Here is a 20,461-nt window from a genome sequence, read left to right as displayed (position 1 = left end):
CGAGAGCACTAAGAGGGGGGGGTGAATTAGTGCAGCGGAAATCTTTCAGCGATTTTAAAAACGAAAGCTGCGTTCGTCCGATAAAAAACGATTTCGATATAAAAGCAGAATCACAGTGCAGTTTGCGTCTAAGCGCAGTTTGCGTCTAAGCGCAGTTTGCGTCTAAACTCAGTTTTACGTCCAAACGCAGTTTTACGTCCAAACGCAGTTTTACGTCCAAACGTAGTTTTACGTCCAAACGCAGTTTTACGTCTAAACGCAGTTTTGCGTCCAAACGCAGTTTTACGTCTAAACGCAGTTTTGCGTCTAAACGTAGTTTTACGTCTAAACGCAGTTTTACGTCTAAACGCAGTTTTACGTCTAAACGCAGTTTTGCGTCTAAACGCAGTTTTACGTCTAAACGTAATTTTACGTCTAAATGTAGTTTTGCGTCTAAAAGCAGTTTTGAACCTTGAAAAGCGTTTTACGTAGAAAGCAATTTGCAGTTATAAATGGAATCCGAATGTAAGCGTAAACCGTAGTGTGAAGATCGTACGAAAACACGATTTACGATTGAATGCAGATTCTGAAAGATCAGAGCTTAGAAATTCATTCGTAAAGGCGCAGAGGGCAGTAGCAATGTAAGAGGTTTGCAGTAATGATAAAGTGCTCAAGGTAAAAGCAAACCAGAGATTTAGAGTGGTTCGGTCAGTCTTGACCTACTCCACTTTTGGCTTCCTCCTCCGACGAGGTCACCGACGTCAACTAGCTGCCTTCCTTCAATGGGCGAAGGCTAACTGCCCTTTTACAGTTTCTCTCCTTTTGACAGGCTCAGGAGACAACCTTTACAGATCCTTTCTCTCCTCTCTTTACAACTCAAAACTTGAAGAACAGAAGGAGGAGAACTTTAGGACTTTACACAAATTTGAGCTCTTAGAATCACTGAAAAGATCAAGAATTCGGTGTGGATCTGTATCTTTTCAGTGCTGAATGGGTGGGGTATTTATAGGCCCCAACCCAATTCAAAATTCGAGCTCAAAACCATCAAATCCCGGAATTCCGGGATCAGGCGGTTGCACCTCTTGACTGGAGAGGTTGCACCGCCTGGCAGAGCTCGAAGACTGAGCTCAGGCGGATGCACCTCTCTGTCAGGGGTGGTTGCACCTTTCTGCCAGAGCTCGAAGACCGAGCTCAGGCGATGCATCACCTGTCCAAGGAGGTTGCACCTCTCTGCCAGAGCTCGAAGACCGAGCTCGGTGGTTGCACCTCTCGGCAGAGCTCGGAACTTGAGCTCTGGCGGTGCTACCTCTTGACAGAGGAGGTTGCACCGCCCAGTCTCGCTTGGAGACTGAGCCGTGGGCGGTTGCACCGCCTGGCTGGAGCGGTTGCACCGCCCAGTCTCGCTGGGAGACTTAGCCTGGGCGGTTGCACCTCCCACAGCTACTTGGGTTCGAATGGGTTGAACCATTAGACCCAACTTAAGTTCTTCAGGGGCCCAATTGCCCCAGGATTAAGCTAATGGGATCACCTCCCATTTCTAACTTAATCACCGTGCTAACTACGATTAAATCTAAGACAATTTCTGCAGCTTTGCTTCGGTACGTCAATCGCTTCTTCCGGCGAGTTTCCGACGAACTTCCGTCGATCATCTGATGAACCCTCGGTGATGCTTCTGCGGACTTCCGGCAAACTCCTGGACTTTGCGACGATCCACTTGGCGAGTTCCGATGAGCTTCGCTTGGCAAGCTTCTGGACTTCTCGGATCTGTTCTCGCTGAACCTCCGACGACCGTCCGAACTTCCGTCGAACTCTAGAACTCCCAACGTGATCATGATCTTGACTCCGGCGCAACACCTGCTGCTTGTCTAACTCTCATCGTAGTTAATCCTGCACAACAAAACAAAACTTCGATCGAGACAATTTTCCTAAGCAATTAACCAAGTTGTCCGACATGTCATTGGTCCCTCGACGCTTCGTCCGATTCTTCGACGCATCGTCCTCTTCTGCAGCCTATTGCCCAATCGGTCAGTCGACTCCGCAACTCCGATATCCTTGGCACAATACCCGCTCTTCTTGGCCCGATGCCCGAGTCCACGGCCAGAAGCCTTCTGTCGATACGTCGACCGATCCACCGGCCCGACGTCCAATCTTTTGACATGTTCCTTCGGCACAACATGATTTTCCTGCTTTAATTGTCTCATCCTGATCGAAGCATCCTGCGTCACTCAAAACGCAGATTAAATTATAAACATATATCAAGTAGTTTCATCATCAAAATACGAGATTCAACAATCTCCCCTTTTTTGATGATGACAACCACTTGATGACGGAGTTAAACTTAACTCCCGGAGTTTAAACAAACTCCCCCTATCAATATGCCATATTGATAGAACCTTGAATTCAAACTGAATTCAAGTCATTGCAATATTCATCATGCATACTTGCAACACGTCAACATGAACATATGCATAAACTTATGCATCACATGTCATGTCATCAACATACTATCAACATACTTCTCCCCCTTTGTCATCAACAAAAAGGAGAAGTATCACAATCAAGTGTTTGTGATATTGATTCAACTTATTGCATGAAAAACATAGTATCAAGTTTTATCATCATGCAATCTTGGAGCTAGAAGATTTAGCAAGTGTTACATCATGCTTAGAACATTCATGCTATCAAGTTTTAGATATGCAAGTTTTATAGCATATAAGATAGCACTTTTGGTAATGTTCAAGATAGCAAGTTCTACATCATGCAAGCTAGCAAATTAGAGATGTTCAAGAAGGCAACTCTTGCTTCTTGAAAATTTTGCTCACTTTGCTAGATGAGCAAGTTAGCATTTTTGCCTCTTGAGATAGGCAAGATAGCACATTTGCTTCTTTTGAGATAGCAACTTTTTGCTTCTCTTTAGACCAACAAGCTAGCAATTTTTACGATATACAAGTTTCACAATATATAAGCTAGCAAAAATTTCGAAAGCAAATGCAAGATAAATTTCTTGTGTAAGCTCATGATTCTTGCTTCCTATTGCAATGTGCAAATTGCAAGTTTTGCTTCTTGAGATATTCAAGATAGTGATGTTTAAGAAGACAATTTTTCTTCTTGAAATAAGCAAGTTAGCAATCTTTGCTTCTTAAAATAGGTAAGCTAGCAAATCAAGTTTTTGCATCTTCTTGACTTGTACAAGCTAGCTATCTCCCCCTTTGTCATTGTAAAAAAGAAAGAGAGAATACAGTTTTGTAGTTCTCTTTTCCTTTTACAACGATTTCAAAATCATGACAAATGATGAATAATCAAGTTATGAATGTCAAGATAATTTTTCATCATGAATATTTTATCATAGCATGCATCATTATCATAAATTGAAGTATCACATGCATGATATCATATCACCATTCATAATTACATTAATATTTCAGTATAACAATTTCTTCTCAAAATGTGTAACTTGGCACTCATAGCATTTTAAATCATGATTTACATCATATGCAATACATCACATCATAATTAGAAAGCACAAGTATTGCATGCATAATTGTACATTATAAATGTTTCATATCATGATGGTATCAATTTTGTCAAATTATATCCTACCATGCATGATCAAAACTTCTCCCCATTTTATCATTGAAAACAAGAAGAAAGTAGGGGGATAGAGCATAAAAGTATTAAATATTTCAATCATTTCAAGGCATTTATATCATAGATCAAGTCATGATTCGTAATTCATCATAAAGCAGATTAGTTTTCAATCATCACATAAGGCATTTAAGGAATTTTTGAAACATAGGAGAATGATTAAATTAAGCATACAATGTTTCAATCCAATTCAAGTCATGAATATCAATGCTTTCATATTGTGAGTATCAATTCATGAATACCACAAGATATTATTTGTGACTTCAATTTTGCAAGATCAAGATTATGATTTAGATAAAACTTATTCAAATCAAATTATTAATTTGAAATTCATAATCTAGTCATTAAAATTAATTTCGAGATTCACAAAATATCATGAAATCATTAATCTCGATCAGATGGGAAAAGCATTTTTTAAGAGATTCCTTTTCATCTAAGCATGCCTTAGTCTTTATATGCCAAATTAAGATAAGCATGAAAGTTCAAGACATAAGGCAAAGAAATCTTGTATTATGAAATATATGATATCAAGGCTCATGATTCATTCGAAAAGATATAGTACAAAGAGCAACTTGAAACATTCTTATCAAGATCACATTTTAAAATATTCCAAGTTTCAAGATATCAATATGACACTTCATTGAATTGCATTTCATTTGAAGAACTCCTTTTTGATAAATGTAGGGAGCCGATCTTGATTTATAAAGAGCTTCATGTTATCAAGATCATGATTTTAATAATTATTCTCTTTAGCAAAGAATCACAAAAGCACTTTATTTTTGCATAAGAAATCACATTGTGTTATGATTTATAAATTCTTTTTCTGCACACGAATCATAGGAGATATGAATGTGAAACAAATCTTTGCAAGCAAAAACACTATCATTCATATTTCAAGATGGAGTTTATAAGCATGAATCATTTCATCAAATCCATTTTAGAAAAATATTTTTCATAAGTGTATGAGAAAATCCGATTGTTAGAATACCAATTGTTAAGTGAATCCGAAAATGAAATTAACACTTTCATATATTCAAACATGATTTTTGCTATAGATCTTGAAATTAAGTCAAGAAGATCAAACAAGCTCATGATCATGGATAACTTAAAATCACATGCATAAAATTGTTAATAACCATTTCAGATTACATCTTTATGCATTACTTTAAATCAAACGTGATTTCATTCAACAATGTTATGATACACATTATTACTTCTTAACCATGATTAAAATCATTTTGTTTGTTTATCATAAAATATGCAATATTATTTTCGAAATGATCATAATTTTTGTATTTTTATTTTTAAACATGTAATTTTCAAGAAAATTAATTCTAAACTAAAAAAGAAAATATATCATGAAAGCATCAAGTAATTTCAAAATAAACCAAAGGCATTTTAATTACCTCAATGTCGTAGGCTAGTAAGGCGTAGTTTGCCGCCTCGCTTTTGTTGACTTTCTCGTCTTCAGATGAGCTCGATTCATCCCAATTTTTGTTCTTCTTCTTGCGTTTAAAGCAAGTAGTTCCATTCTTTTTGCTTTTTAATTTTTGTTTCATTTGTAGTTTAAGTTCACCATCACTTGAGCTTATGCTCGAGTGATCTTCAAATGTTCTATGTCCCAAATCCTTCCTGTTCTTTGGAAGGTGGTTCTCTAAGTTCTTCACGTGCATTGCACGTCATTTCATATGTGATCAATGAACCAATTAGTTCTTCAAGTGGAAATTGGTTCAAGTTTTTCGATTCTTGAATAGCAGTTACTTTTGAATCCAAGTTTTAGAAAGTGAGCGCAAAACTTTGTTAACGAGTTCAAAATCCGAAAAGCTTTTACCAAGTGATTTTAAACCATTGACGACATCCGTAAAACGGGTGTACATGTCAACAACGGTTTTGCTTGGTTTCATATGAAAAAGCTCGAAATCAAGCAGTAAAATATTAACTTTCGAGTCTTTGACTCTACTAGTTCCCTCGTGCGTGATTTCAAGAGTGCGCCAAATATCGAAAGCCGTTTCGCACAAAGAAACCCGATTGAACTCATTTTTGTCCAAAGCGCAAAATAAGGCATTCATAGCCTTTGCGTTTAAAGAAAAATACTTTTTCTCCAAATCCGACCATTCGTTCATCGGTTTGGAGGGAAGTTGAAAACCGTTTTCAATGATATTCCATAAATCCAGATTTAGAGAAATTAAGAAAACTCTCATTCGAGTTTTCCAATAAGTGTAGTCCAATCCGTTAAAGAACGGTGGACGAAAGACCGAACAACCCTCTTGAAAAGTCATTTCTCTCGGGTGTAAATCCGAAATGAGAAATACCCCGCTCTGATACCAATTGTTAGGATCGAGAGCACTAAGAGGGGGGGGTGAATTAGTGCAGCGGAAATCTTTCAGCGATTTTAAAAACGAAAGCTGCGTTCGTCCGATAAAAAACGATTTCGATATAAAAGCAGAATCACAGTGCAGTTTGCGTCTAAGCGCAGTTTGCGTCTAAGCGCAGTTTGCGTCTAAGTACAGTTTGCGTCTAAGCGCAGTTTGCGTCTAAGCGCAGTTTGCGTCTAAACTCAGTTTTACGTCCAAACGCAGTTTTACGTCCAAACGCAGTTTTACGTCCAAACGTAGTTTTACGTCCAAACGCAGTTTTACGTCTAAACGCAGTTTTGCGTCCAAACGTAGTTTTACGTCTAAACGCAGTTTTGCGTCTAAACGTAGTTTTACGTCTAAACGTAGTTTTACGTCTAAACGCAGTTTTGCGTCTAAACGCAGTTTTACGTCTAAACGTAATTTTACGTCTAAATGTAGTTTTGCGTCTAAAAGCAGTTTTGAACCTTGAAAAGCGTTTTACGTAGAAAGCAATTTGCAGTTATAAATGGAATCCGAATGTAAGCGTAAACCGCAGTGTGAAGATCGTACGAAAACACGATTTACGATTGAATGCAGATTCTGAAAGATCAGAGCTTAGAAATTCGTTCGTAAAGGCGCAGAGGGCAGTAGCAATGTAAGAGGTTTGCAGTAATGATAAAGTGCTCAAGGTAAAAGCAAACCAGAGATTTAGAGTGGTTCGGTCAGTCTTGACCTACTCCACTTTTGGCTTCCTCCTCCGACGAGGTCACCGACGTCAACTAGCTGCCTTCCTTCAATGGGCGAAGGCTAACTGCCCTTTTACAGTTTCTCTCCTTTTGACAGGCTCAGGAGACAACCTTTACAGATCCTTTCTCTCCTCTCTTTACAACTCAAAACTTGAAGAACAGAAGGAGGAGAACTTTAGGACTTTACACAAATTTGAGCTCTTAGAATCACTGAAAAGATCAAGAATTCGGTGTGGATCTGTATCTTTTCAGTGCTGAATGGGTGGGGTATTTATAGGCCCCAACCCAATTCAAAATTCGAGCTCAAAACCATCAAATCCCGGAATTCCGGGATCAGGCGGTTGCACCTCTTGACTGGAGAGGTTGCACCGCCTGGCAGAGCTCGAAGACTGAGCTCAGGCGGATGCACCTCTCTGTCAGGGGTGGTTGCACCTTTCTGCCAGAGCTCGAAGACCGAGCTCAGGCGATGCATCACCTGTCCAAGGAGGTTGCACCTCTCTGCCAGAGCTCGAAGACCGAGCTCGGTGGTTGCACCTCTCGGCAGAGCTCGGAACTTGAGCTCTGGCGGTGCTACCTCTTGACAGAGGAGGTTGCACCGCCTAGTCTCGCTTGGAGACTGAGCCGTGGGCGGTTGCACCGCCTGGCTGGAGCGGTTGCACCGCCCAGTCTCGCTGGGAGACTTAGCCTGGGCGGTTGCACCTCCCTGCCTGGGCGGTTGCACCTCCCACAGCTACTTGGGTTCGAATGGGTTGAACCATTCGACCCAACTTGAGTTCTTCAGGGGCCCAATTGCCCCAGGATTAAGCTAATGGGATCACCTCCCATTTCTAACTTAATCACCATGCTAACTATGATTAAATCTAAGACAATTTCTGCAGCTTTGCTTCGGTACGTCAATCGCTTCTTCCGGCGAGTTTCCGGCGAACTTCCGTCGATCATCCGATGAACCCTCGGTGATGCTTCTGCGGACTTCCGGCAAACTCCTGGACTTTGCGACGATCCACTTGGCGAGTTCCGACGAGCTTCGCTTGGCAAGCTTCTGGACTTCTCGGATCTGTTCTCGCTGAACCTCCGACGACCGTCCGAACTTCCGTCGAACTCTAGAACTCCCAACGTGATCATGATCTTGACTCCGGCGCAACACCTGCTGCTTGTCTAACTCTCATCGTAGTTAATCCTGCACAACAAAACAAAACTTCGATCGAGACAATTTTCCTAAGCAATTAACCAAGTTGTCCGACATGTCATTGGTCCCTCGACGCTTCGTCCGATTCTTCGGCGCATCGTCCTCTTCTGCAGCCTATTGCCCAATCGGCCAGTCGACTCCGCAACTCCGATATCCTTGGCACAATACCCGCTCTTCTTGGCCCGATGCCCGAGTCCACGGCCAGAAGCCTTCTGTCGACACGTCGACCGATCCACCGGCCCGACGTCCAATCTTCTGACATGTTCCTTCGGCACAACATGATTTTCCTGCTTTAATTGTCTCATCCTGATCGAAGCATCCTGCGTCACTCAAAACGCAGATTAAATTATAAACATATATCAAGTAGTTTCATCATCAAAATACGAGATTCAACATGTAGAGTTATGGAGGAGAGCATCATATTCGTCACACATGGCTTTACGCCAGTGAGAAGATTTTTGAGCTTGAGTGATTGTAGTGGGTTCACTGGCCTCAGTGGAGGAATTTGTTATAGCATGTAAGTCAAGGACTTGACGTGGTTTGAAAATACCACTTTTGGAGCGTTTTGTCATTGGATGTCTAGGGGAGGTGGAAGTGGTAGATTGTGTTGGTGGTATAGCCGAGGGCGAGTCACTGTCATGGACCGGGTCAACCGTCGGCACAACAATGTCACTAGATCTAGGAGAAGGTAAAGCCAGTGGCAATGTTGCCGAGGGTATGACTTCATTAATAGGAGAAACTTGTGAGGAAGGGAGTGGAGGAATAGAGGGAGTGAGAAGCTGTTGAACTGGAGTAATAGTAGTATGTGAATCTTGAGAGTAAGGACTGGACGGTGTCATTGGAGGTTCGTGTGATGAGATCGGAGGGATATTCCAGTGATGTATGTTTATCGGAGTAGTTTGCATGGTAGGATTATTTTGAAAAGGAAAGACAAACTCCTCAAAGATAACATGACGTGATATAAAGACCTTTTTAGTTTGGGGTTCATAGCATCGAAAAGCATTATGTTCAAGAGAGTAGCCTATAAAAGTGCAAGGCTTAGATCGTGGTGTTAGCTTATGTGACGCATAGGGACGGAGCCATGGATAACATAAACAACCAAAAACTCTAAGTTTATGAAGGTTTGGAAGTTTGTGGAATAATTTTTCAAATGGTGACTGGTATTGTAAGACTGGAGTGAGCATACGATTAATGAGATAAACTGCAGTTTGAAAAGCTACTGACCAAAAAGATGGTGGCATGGATGCTTGATGTAGAAGGGAGAGACCAGTTTCAACGATATGCCGATGTTTGCGTTCGGCAGAACTAACCAATTGGGGAGTATGTGGGGGTGACTTGAGGTGTTGTATACCACAAGCAGAGAGACAGGATGTGAGGGCTTGATATTCGCCTCCACCATCAGAGTAAACCGTTTTAATGGAAGATTGAAAAAAAATCTCGACCAACTTTCGAAAGTTGGTAAATACAGTAGAAACATCAGACTTATGATGAAGAGGATATAACCATGTGTACTTAGTAAAATAATCTACAAAAATGATATAAAAACAAAACTTGTCAAAAGAAGGAATTGGGGCAGGGCCCCCCACACGTCGGTATAAATGATTTCAAACGGTTTAGAGCAAGAAATGGAGGTTATCCCAAAAGGCAGTTTATGACTTTTATTGCAAAGACAAGCATCACAATGATTAATAGTGCTATTGATTTTCAAGGTAGGAAGAGAATAACGAGAAAGTAATTTTTGCTGAATAAAAGGGGAGGGATGACCAAGACGACGATGCCATACATCAACCGGAGCTGCGATTGAGGAGTGAGCAGTAGGAAGGGTAATTTGTGAAGTGGATGGCCACTCATAAATGTTGTATTTGTTCTGGCCCTGGACCAAGGATGCCCCCGTGCTCAAATCCTTGACAAGAAAAAAGTTAGGAAAGAATTCAATTGATGTATTATTTTGTTTACAGAATTGAGAAACGGAAATGAGGTTTCTTTTAATGTTAGGTGCACACAAAACATCATCGAGTGTAAAGGTTGTGGTAAGTGAACTAAGCGTTGAGGAACCAGAATGAGTAATAGGAATTCATTTACCGTCACCGATGATGATATCTTCATTTCCGTCATAGTTGTTGTGGATGGACAAGTTTTGAAGATCAGAGGTGATGTGATGAGAGGCGCCCGAATCCACAATCCAATTAGGTTGAGTAGGAGTTGGAGTAACCATGAAATTCGCCTGAGGCCACTATGATGGAGTAGGGAGTCTAGGACGAGACCGACAGACTTTCGCGGAGTGTCCAACTTTATCACATAGTTGGCAAACAACTCATTGGCGGCCTGTGAAGTTAGGACGCGACGGCTGAGTATTATGAAAGTTACCACCTTGATATGGGTAAGGAGGGTTTGGTCTGGGCCCCATAAGGCTAGGAGGCAGCTTAGCCAAATCGTTGTTGACGTGCTTATTGTACTGGTTACTCTTCCTCTTGGATTTTTGATTGACCTGAGCTGTAATAGGTGATCCGGGCAACTTATCATCACGCTTCAAGTACGTCTCATAGTCGATCAACTTATCATATAGGACAAGGAAGACATCTCAGATATTTTGTGGCGGGTCAAGTGATCTTTATAGAAGATGTAAAGATATAGGAGAAAAAAAGCAGATCGATGCGCTGTAGAGTAGGCTGCAGCGCGATGAACTGCAGAGAAGGCTACAGCGTGATGAACTGCAGAGAAGGCTGCAGCGTGATGAACTACAGTGATGGGCGAGCAATCTGCAGCAAGAAAGGCAGCGATGTGGAAGAAATCTCTGCAGCTTGCAGCAATTTCTACAACGATGCTGGAGAAATCTGTAAGGTTGGAGATAGTTGCAGTAATGCAGTATTGGAGTTTGGTGGCCGGAAGAGCAGCGGAGTTTTCAGCGGAAGACTTCGGTTGGCAAGGGAGTAGCAGCCGGCGGTAGAAACAAAGGCCGTGACTGTGCTTCCTTTAGGATCTGATATTAGCAGCCGCAAGTGCTGCAGTAGGCTGCAGCGAATGGCTACGGCTGAGGGGCGGAGGCGTCGCCACGAGAGGGATGGTTGGACTCCGGAGAAGAGGGCTTGCTCTAGGCAAACTGCTCTGATACCATGATAGAAATTAAGCGAAGAAGATAGAAAGATAGAAATTGTAGAAGAAACTATGAAATGTATAAGATATAATTACCTAATACATTTTGATAGTGAGTTCTTGACAGCCATTTATACACACTCAGTAGGAAGGTTATACACATTCAGCATGGAGGATTTTTCTCAACTGCTGAGAGATTTCCTCAACTGCCTTGAGGAAATCTTATCTGCTTATCACCTATCAACCATACAAAGCATTCAAAGAAAATATTCTCTATTTCGAATATCATAAACTTACAAAATTGAGCTAAAGCTCTTGAGCTGCTTATTCCTATTTTTCACTTACAACAAACAAACAAGTACTGACTTGATCATGTAATAGATTTTACTGGATTAAACCAGTATACAATCTTTTGCATAAGTTGAGAAAATAGGATATGAGATATAAACGTTTTCAGCTCTCCAATTAAAATAGGATACGAGATACAAACATTCAAGCCTCTTTTTTTCCTTGTAAACATAACAATATTAAAAAAAGGTCAGATTAATTTCATCGTATCTAACTAATGATCAAAATTAACTCTCAAGTTCCCATGCTGGTGAAACAAAAAACAAAAAAAAAGAGCGAAAAAAGGGAACAAAATCATCAGTTTCAAGTTTGTACATAAATCACATTTTGGATTGAGCAATACACGTGAAAGCAAGGAAAATAGAAGAAACTGTTGATTGATGATTAATAAGAAAATATTCTCCCCAATAATAACTCAGCATATGGTAATACACATGCTAATATAGTCAACGTCAAGAGAGTAAGACTCCATCATACGTTGATACCAATCCAAAATAAATATTAAGAAATATTCAACTCATATCTAAAAATGGAGGAAGAAACATTCTACGAAATATTCCTCCTATTAACTTATTATAAAAAAAAATCTTAGATATAATAATTAAGATTAGTTATTATTTACTAAATTTAATCCACCCTCAACTTGCGACCTCAGTTTTCATATAGATTAATTACGGAGCACGCACCTAATCGACTTAAGTCCCTTAACAAGTATTCAAACCTCATTTTTCGTTATCTCATCTCTTGCACACACGGACCCACCCGAATCAAGTCGGATTAATTTGGATATCAGGGACATCATCTCCATCGATAAACTCTGTTACGTGATTGGGACTTCATGGGTTGTGGTTTTTGTAACAGTGATTTGTCGGATCCGTATTAGTTAGCAAACGGTACGATATGACCGGTACGAAGATAGTCTCGGGGGATATATCCTTTATGTCTCTAAACCTGCGTTTTCTTAGCGTTGGACTTTGACGGAAAGGATGTATTCGGAGGTCTCTCTCCTCTGTTACGCTTCTCCTCCAATCCGGTCATCAGCTCATCTGGGCCGCCGCTCTTTTCCCTCCGTCTTCGGTTCTCCTACCCTGTTTCCGCCCGGCTTCCGCTCCTCCTGCTTCCCCCACCGCCGCCTCCTGGCGACCATGGTCGATCCCATTTCGCTGGAGAGCTCAGTGGTCCATGATTTGGGCGCGGCAGCCCTGACGTCTGCTACTGCCCTCGGGCTCCTTCGGTTCTGGGAAGAGCTGGCTAAAAGAGGCGTCTTTGAGCAGGTCAGCGGCTGCTCCCATTCACTCTCTCGTCTGATGTGGATCTTCTGGGCGATGGTTTCTAGGATTTTGTTTTAGCCTTGAAGTTCGAAGGAGCTGCGGATTCGAAATTTTGGGGTGAATCGTTCTTGTTCTTGGTTAGGTTGAACTGATTATTGAGATAAGTAGATAAATTAAGGTTGAATTTTGGTGACGCTAAATGCAAGGTTTGTGAAACTGAAACGAGGGTAGTAGTTGGGAGTTAACTATAATTTCTTGGAAGTTTATTACCTTGTTCTAAGTTATGAAGTGACCTGAAAGCATATACAGGTTAGAAATAGCTGAGGATGAGAAAAGTAGATGCTTGTGGTAGAAAAGGCATGAATCTTACAAGTAGTAGAAGCAGATAATCATGGCTATCGGGCCATAAAGAGTCACAAAAGTTTCATATTGGTTCATAAAAAGAAAAAAATCCAACCGTGTGTAAATAATAGGAATTGTTCACATAGAAAGAATCTAAATTTCCTGATTGTGCACTAATCTTGCCATAATTAAAGGACATAACTGATGCATGAGGCTCCTGCCAGTGCAAGGTCTGGGAAGAGAGGTTGTTTTTGATATTTGAAAACTGGTCTCCTAGGTTGCAAAGGAACAATCTTACCATTGTACCATTGCCCACTCTCACTAATCTTGTCATAATTGTCCACAAAATTGTGTCATTACAACTTCACCTCAAAATTATATGCAATTTGAAAACTTTAAAAGTTAAAATTCATGCTCTGATGATTCAAGGCTTTCTAAATAGTAGATGCGGTGAAGAGTTATAATGCCATGGGATGTATTGTGATATGTTGAAGCATAAAGCTCCTTAAACTTTGTTGAGCATGCATCTATAAACACTTGAATCAAGGTCAGTGGTACTAATCATGAATCCCTTGTAATAGTTTACACTCATCGACACCACCCTTGATGTACATACATAAGGATAAGGGCCTCATACTGTTTTGCTTTCTGCTTCTATGTACAGCAGACCTTATAGATCATGTAACATGGAATTGGACTCAAAATTGAAGCCTCTGTCATGGATTTCATTGCTGGTAGGATAGCTTATCTGTTCGTCTTGCTTCATTTTTATATTTAGTTGAGCCTCACACTTCTCATGACTATGCTGAGTTTCTGATGTCATACGTTTGGAGATTTCTGATGAAGTGAATCATTGAACTTATAAGAGAAGTGAAGTTACATGTTCTGTAGGTCTATGGCATGTTTTAGACTCACTGTCTATCAACATAATTTAATCTCCTAGATATTAACGATCACGGAACTTGTACTTCTGGAAACTTGTTTGGTTGGGCTACTGGATTCTTTGTTATCCTGCCATCTTGGGTTTGTACAACTTTCTCTAGGGAATTATTTCTTAAAGCAAGCATTATCTTTTTCTGATCAACTGGTGTCAAGTTGTCTTTTTCTGATCCATTGATGAATTTCCGTCAAAAGAGTAATACATAAAAATAGGAAAGCTATTTAAGAGATATTGATCATTGTATGTGTTAGTACATTCTGTTGGCTTCTGCAGAATAACCTTTTTTCCGGTTTTGCATGTTAGAAACTAAACAGGAAGCTTGTACATATAAGCATCGGATTGGTATTCTTGCTGTTCTGGCCTTTGTTCAGGTGACTATATGTTTAAAGAACCTTCACCAGAGAGATGAGGTTATTCATTTGATTCAACTATTTCTACTTATTGTAGTTCAGGAAGTCAGGCACCATTACTTGCAGCATTAGCACCGGGAATTAATATCATAAGGATGCTTCTTTTGGGATCTGGAATATGGAAAAATGATGCCATGGTCAAGTCAATAAGCAGACATGGAGATTACAAGTTACAACTTTTAGATGCTGTCTTATGACAGAGCAGTGTTGATAATTCTCCTCACATGAGCAACTTGCTTCTCTTTTTCCACTAGTCAATGACATTTTTCTTCCTTTCGGCTTCCTCTCAAACCATTTTCTCTGATTCCTTAGGGAACTTTTGAAGGGGCCACTATACTATGCCTGCACCATAACTTTTGCTACCTGGCTCTTCTGGCGGACATCTCCTATTGCAATAGCTGCAATCTGCAACTTGTGTGCTGGAGACGGTAAACATATTTATGTTGGAAAACTAACCTTGCATTTCCAGCTACGAAAGGCAGCATTCATGAGTTGTTATTGTTGCCAGGTATGGCCGACATAGTAGGAAGACGATTTGGAAGAAAAAAGCTGTTCTACAACCATAACAAGTCCTTTGCAGGTAGCGTCACAATGACATTGGCGGGCTTTCTAGCATCTGTGGGGTATGTTTGTCCGTATTTCTAATTCATTTACCAAATAGTTTCACTGATTCTGAAATTATGTTAATAATTAAACCAGGTACATGCATTACTACCACACCTTTGGGTTCATCGAAGAAAGCTGGGGAATGATCATACGCTTCTTTGTTGTGTCTCTGGCTAGTGCCCTTGTGGAATCATTACCCATTAGTACAGAGGTGGATGACAACCTAACAGTTCCAGTGACATCTTTGTTGGTTGGCGGTCTCGTCTTCTGATGTTGCACACCAGCTTGTATGAATTGGTATCTCACTTCGTAACAGTGGAAACTAGAATTCAACTGAAATGGAATGGTGGCTATTGTTCACACGATTTGGTAGACACAGCATGTAGTCTGCTCTCATTCTGCACCAATTCCTGCATTTTAGTCTGCAGCTCCGCTTTTGAGTTCTACATCTTATTTACAAGTCCGAGTTTACAATGATCTTAATATCAGAAGTATTGTCGAACATTCCCCTCATCCAATTATTTATATGATTGGACTGAAGTGAGACATGATATGATAAAATACAAAATTTTCTCAATTAGTTTAATTTATTTTCCTCTTAGACATGATAATACTTTAAAACCGATTGAATAAAATTAATTTTATCATGTCAGATTGATAATCAAATTTGACCATATCAATATATATTTTACAAGAATATACGAAGAAAAAAAAGAAGAGAAATAAAGAAATACGGTGTTGCTATGTGAGAACATATAAAGTATGATAACGTGTTGATTCTCTAACCAATGGAGCTTACAAACTTTATATAATAATTTATTTTTATTTTACTATCAGATAAAAAGAATTCAAAGTCGACGTCCATTCCCTTTACATTTACGACAAAATTGCACGTCAGGCCCAATACTGTTGGGCTTATATGGGCTTAGTACACGAAATTGACCTGTGTCAGCATAAGACCCAACTGCAGTTGGTATATCCTTCGACGCGTGCCCTAAGCCCCTACAAATCGTCCGCGCAGCACCGCAAGACCCTTTCTGCAAGCGGCGGCATCAAACGCCAACTCGTCTGCGAGGCGATGCCGATTTCCAAACGCAACCGAACGGGTGAGACGAATCCCAGTTTTGGTGGAGCTTTCGCTGGATGCCCCGTTCGATCTTCCGTGATGTGATCTTTTTGTGATGTTTGATGCTTCCCGTCGCGTGTAGTGACGCTGTCGAAGACCAAGAAGAAGGGGAAGGAGCACAAGGAGGCAATTGTGAACGCGATCAAGCAAGCACTGGAGGATTACGCTTCTGCCTACGTCTTCACTTTCGAGAACATGAGGAATCAGAGATTCAAGGAGTTCAGGGAGCAACACAAATCCACCGGCAGGTATTGTTCTGCTCACAGTGATTTTGCTGCCATGTTGATCCTCATGTCCATGAACGAGGTTGTCTCACCATGTTATGCTTCTTATGGTGATAGATTCTTTCTGGGGTCAAACAAAGTCATGCAGATAGCGTTAGGGCGGTCAGTAGCCGATGAAGTGAAGCCCGGCATTCATAAGCTTTCTAAGGTGGTTATTTTTCCTCGTTCTTCTTTTGGTTTGGTTACAAATTTTATCAAGATCGCCATTGTTCATGAAGATTCATATCCCATGTGCAGTTTCTTCGTGGTGATGCTGGACTTCTCTGCACCAATCTGGCTAAAGAGGAGGTCCAGAGGTAGTCCTAGAGCACTTAGTTCACTTTGCGTACATAAACTTAGGTTTCCACATCTTATTCATCGATCATCGCCCTTCAGGATATGCCTTTGTTGCTTTCATTATGTTGAATTTTTGTAATGTGGTTTGCTTGCATGCTTGTCACCAACAACGTTTATTTAGCTTCAGATTATCGTGTGTATTATTCATGCATTATTGTCAATCCTTACTCGTGAATGTACTCATTGTTTAATGTTTCTTGCATACTGATGCAGAAGATTTCAAGAGTATGAAGAACATGATTTTGCAAGGACAGGAAGCATAGCCACTGAAAAGGTTTGGTAGTTATTATGCTGTAAGAAGTTAATATTTTACAACCATGAACTTTGAATACTGTCTCACTGCAGGTTGAAATAAAAGAAGGTCCATTGGATCAGTTCACACATGAAATGGAGCCATATCTCCGTAAGCAGGGTTTACCAGTTCGCTTGAATAAAGGTTTGTGAGGTTCAGCTGTTTGCCAACTCAATGTTTACTCCGATTATAAGTCAAACAATGTAACTGATACTTCTGACAATTTTGCTACATATCTAAAACACAGGAATCGTTGAGCTCATTTCTGACTTTGTCGTGTGTGAAAAAGGGATGCCATTGTCTCCTGAATCAGCTCGCACCTTGGTAATTTTACACATATGACTTTAATAAATTTGTAGATGCTATATTACTTAATTGTGGAAAGAAAAGAGAATTAGACTTGTAGAACTATTGACTGACTGACTAAAATTTTGTTTTTTCCATGTAGCACATGTTCCCCTTCGGTCAATCAAGTTCAAATTAATGACAACTTTATCTTGTGTCTAGTATATCTTGCATAATTTGTTTAGCAAGTTCTGTCATCGCTCTTCATGCAAACATGTTGTTATTGGTTGAGCCTGACCACAAGCCCATTGTATTTTTTAGGTTTTGGTCTTATCGGCCAGTTTTCTGATTCAATTTGTGTAGTCACAGACGTGGCTATTTAATTGAAAGAGAAACAACTTTCCCTAAATTTCAAGACAGTTCCTGTTAGAAAAAGGATTACTTCCTTTGACAAAGCAATACTTGCTAATTGACTTTACACACAGACATCCATTAGCTGAAATGCTAAAAATTTCTGGACCCATGTGTAGACAAAGTTATAATAATAGCTTTTTCTCTACAATGTGCAAATAAATAGTGATGGCTTTGTTATGTGCAACCCCACCTTAAGATCAATATTATATCAGGATAAGTTGGTTTCAGTCTAAAATTTTGCTACAAGTTCACAGCTTATATGTTTGCTTTGGTCATCCCAAAAACTAGTAATTAATTTACACATTTGAATACTAAATATTGGTCACTGGAAAAGCCATTTGTAGTCACTAGAAGACTTCCCAAATGCTATCATGTCTCTCTGAATGTTTTTGGAGTGACGCTGCAAATGGGTGCTTTTGTAAGCAACGTATGACATTGAGGAATTCCATCTTATGCAAACTTCTCTAAAAGATGAAGCAGAAACACCATTGTATAGTTGATGTTATTATAGTTTATTGATCCATTTTTAATTGATCCATTTTTAATTGGCACAACCTAGAGCTCCTATTGATTAAGATGCAATTATAGTTTATAATAATAGTTTATAACTTGGTAAAAAAACAATAGTTTATAACAACTTCTTAAGCATATTTCTTCAAATTATCTAATCCGAGTCTACATTGTTCTCATGTGGGGAATGTGATCATTATATAGCATGATGCAGTGAGCTGATACTGCTTTCCGTGTAAAGTTCCCTAGCTCTCACTTTGCTGTTACCTCTAGTCATCTAAGAATATATGGCTAGATGGCATAAGCTGGTTTCAATTTAAACTTACAGGGTTGGGCAACTTAATTTTTTTCTTTTTTTCTTTTGCTTAGCAATTGAATTATTTTACTTTAGCTGCAATTTAACATCTAATGTTGTGATGCTTCAAATCTGCAGAGGTTGCTTGGAATCAAGATGGCTACTTTCCGGCTCCATCTGGTTTGTTGTTGGACTCCAGAAGATTTTGAAATTTACAACGAGGAGTTAGATCTTTCGGATATTGAGTGACACTACTACCATTCTTGTGACATATGTTCATCAGGTGTTCATGGGACTAACGGAGTTGCATGCTTAGATCTTTGTAAGAGCGATTGTTCATGCTTCACTTTCAATTTTTCTTGCCGCTAGTTTTGGAAATTATGGTGATTTCGCTGTATTAATATGGATGTACTGGATCGTGACATTATCCTGCACCTACCTTAATCCGGAGTTGTTTTTGTGTGGCTAAGATTATTTGCAGACTATTGCTTTCGAAACTGCTTCCTGTTGTGGTTAATGTTACCACATGCGAGTTTCGATTTGGTTTTCTGACTAATGCGCATTACTTGAAGTTACTACTGTTGGCCTCATCAAGTTTAATGTCATGCATGCATCGAGGTTCTTGGAATGAATCATTGCCAACTAAATCGATTGCAGCTTTGGTTATTGTCCAATTATTAATGGGGGAATTTGGGCGACGAGGCGAGAATGGAAGAATAAGCTCTCCTCTCTCCTCTTAACACAGTATCTGTTTGAGGCACTCGTACTCAAAAGTCAAACATAGGCAGGATCGCATTATTAATTAAAAATATATAAAATAATTAAGATTATATAAAGTACTATAAGTATTTTTTAAAAAGTAAAATTGATAAAAGAATTGAACAACGTATATGAAAACAAGGCTTTACTTGTGTAGAATTAGATAAAAGAAATAATATCAATCACATGTTATAAACATTAATTTTTATCTAAGATAAAGAATATATGATAATATTTTGAAAAATTAATTGTATAATGAAATCCAAAATGAATTATTCAACAATATGAAAGAAAATTTATCCAATATAGTTATCATGATAAGGATATAATATGACAAGTATTTGAGTGAAATTTATATACAACAAGGAAAGATCTTGTCGAATGAAAGAGGTTGAGGGATGGACAGACAAGGCTACTAAGCGAAATTTGAGAGAAGGTGAAAGAAAGGAGAGACTCGAGGGAGAAGAGAAGGAATGGTGAAAATGAGATGAGTGCTATCTTTCTTCCTTCAATTATAATCTAAGCTGATGTAAATACCCTTTAAACATATAATAACACAAATTTAGGTGGAAGGTATTAAATTAATATTGATTATATTATAAAATTATATTGGTTTTACATCACTCGATCAGTAATTACTGGCCATTTAAAAATCGATCAACTAAATGGATCAGATCGGTTAATGATTTGGTTCTACAACAACCACATCCGCCGATTCTGATAGCTATGCAAGGATCGATCGGACTTATTATGACAGCCACCTAATGTTCATGGCTGGATTAGTTGGTAAACAAATCGACCCAAAGAGCTACCTTTCGAATTGCATGTTTCATTGGTGGGTAAATGAGATAAGAAATTTCTCTATAATATATATTAATCTTTATAAAAAAAGAAAATATATACGAGCCCCGAATCCACCATCGAACCTAAGACCATTAGCAAAGTTGCAGAAATCTAAGAATCGCAGTAGTGGTCAACCAATAAGCAACTTGTCGGGATTCATACCTCTCCTTCGTAATGATCCGCTAGTTCGTTCAGTCGGCTTCTGCATGACCTTCGGTGAGCGCTTGCTCACATTCTGAGGCAAGGCCGGGCTTGCCCTCGGACGAAACTACTTTGTCGATCGCTTTAGGCTGTCAACTACCTTCCTCTTCTTTCACAATGGGACACTGAATGATAGAAAATTATGATAGAGATATATATAAAATAATAATTTTATATTTTTATATATTTTTAATTTTTAATTAATATATAATTT

The 20,461-nt window shown here is 39.4% G+C and overlaps 2 protein-coding genes across 3 annotated transcripts; both read left to right on the top strand.

Moving 5' to 3' along the window:
- The first annotated feature begins 12,299 nt into the window (after positions 1-12,299).
- On the top strand, positions 12,300-15,262 carry LOC103999851 (probable phytol kinase 2, chloroplastic). Its single transcript, XM_009421727.3, has 6 exons — positions 12,300-12,607; positions 14,190-14,257; positions 14,334-14,465; positions 14,609-14,724; positions 14,805-14,919; positions 14,996-15,262. The coding sequence occupies exons 1-6, from the start codon at positions 12,320-12,322 to the stop codon at positions 15,171-15,173; spliced, it is 897 nt and encodes a 298-aa protein (XP_009420002.2). The 5' UTR covers positions 12,300-12,319; the 3' UTR covers positions 15,174-15,262.
- Positions 15,263-15,875: 613 nt separating this feature from the next.
- LOC135624329 (uncharacterized) lies at positions 15,876-18,913 on the top strand. Of its 2 annotated transcripts, none has more exons than XM_065127820.1 (8): positions 15,876-16,008; positions 16,111-16,276; positions 16,370-16,460; positions 16,550-16,608; positions 16,865-16,922; positions 16,994-17,084; positions 17,188-17,264; positions 18,583-18,913. In XM_065127820.1, exons 1-8 carry the CDS (start codon positions 15,981-15,983, stop codon positions 18,691-18,693), a joined length of 681 nt encoding a protein of 226 aa, XP_064983892.1. In that variant the 5' UTR covers positions 15,876-15,980; the 3' UTR covers positions 18,694-18,913. The 2 variants fall into 2 exon arrangements, with proteins under 2 accessions (XP_064983892.1, XP_064983891.1); XM_065127819.1 differs by having other exon boundaries at positions 16,862-16,922.
- Positions 18,914-20,461: the final 1,548 nt, after the last annotated feature.

Source organism: Musa acuminata, chromosome BXJ2-10 (genome assembly GCF_036884655.1).
Source record: "Musa acuminata AAA Group cultivar baxijiao chromosome BXJ2-10, Cavendish_Baxijiao_AAA, whole genome shotgun sequence".
Lineage (NCBI taxonomy): Eukaryota > Viridiplantae > Streptophyta > Magnoliopsida > Zingiberales > Musaceae > Musa > Musa acuminata.
The sequence above is the reverse complement of the archived record's forward strand: the minus strand, read 5'-3'. Positions and strand labels throughout refer to the sequence as shown.

What these genes read in the sequence shown, in the direction of transcription:
- LOC103999851 (XM_009421727.3), top strand. Translation starts at nt 12,320, where the DNA reads ATGTATTCGGAGGTCTCTCTCCTCTGTTACGCTTCTCCTCCAATCCGG. An exon ending in CTGTTCTGGCCTTTGTTCAG is followed by an intron (nt 14,258 to 14,333) that starts GTGACTATATGT and finishes TACTTATTGTAG; the next exon opens with TTCAGGAAGTCAGGCACCAT. An exon ending in AGCAGACATGGAGATTACAA is followed by an intron (nt 14,466 to 14,608) that starts GTTACAACTTTT and finishes CTGATTCCTTAG; the next exon opens with GGAACTTTTGAAGGGGCCAC.
- LOC135624329 (XM_065127819.1), top strand. Translation starts at nt 15,981, where the DNA reads ATGCCGATTTCCAAACGCAACCGAACGG. An exon ending in GCTAAAGAGGAGGTCCAGAG is followed by an intron (nt 16,609 to 16,861) that starts GTAGTCCTAGAG and finishes ATACTGATGCAG; the next exon opens with AAGATTTCAAGAGTATGAAG. An exon ending in GAAGCATAGCCACTGAAAAG is followed by an intron (nt 16,923 to 16,993) that starts GTTTGGTAGTTA and finishes GTCTCACTGCAG; the next exon opens with GTTGAAATAAAAGAAGGTCC.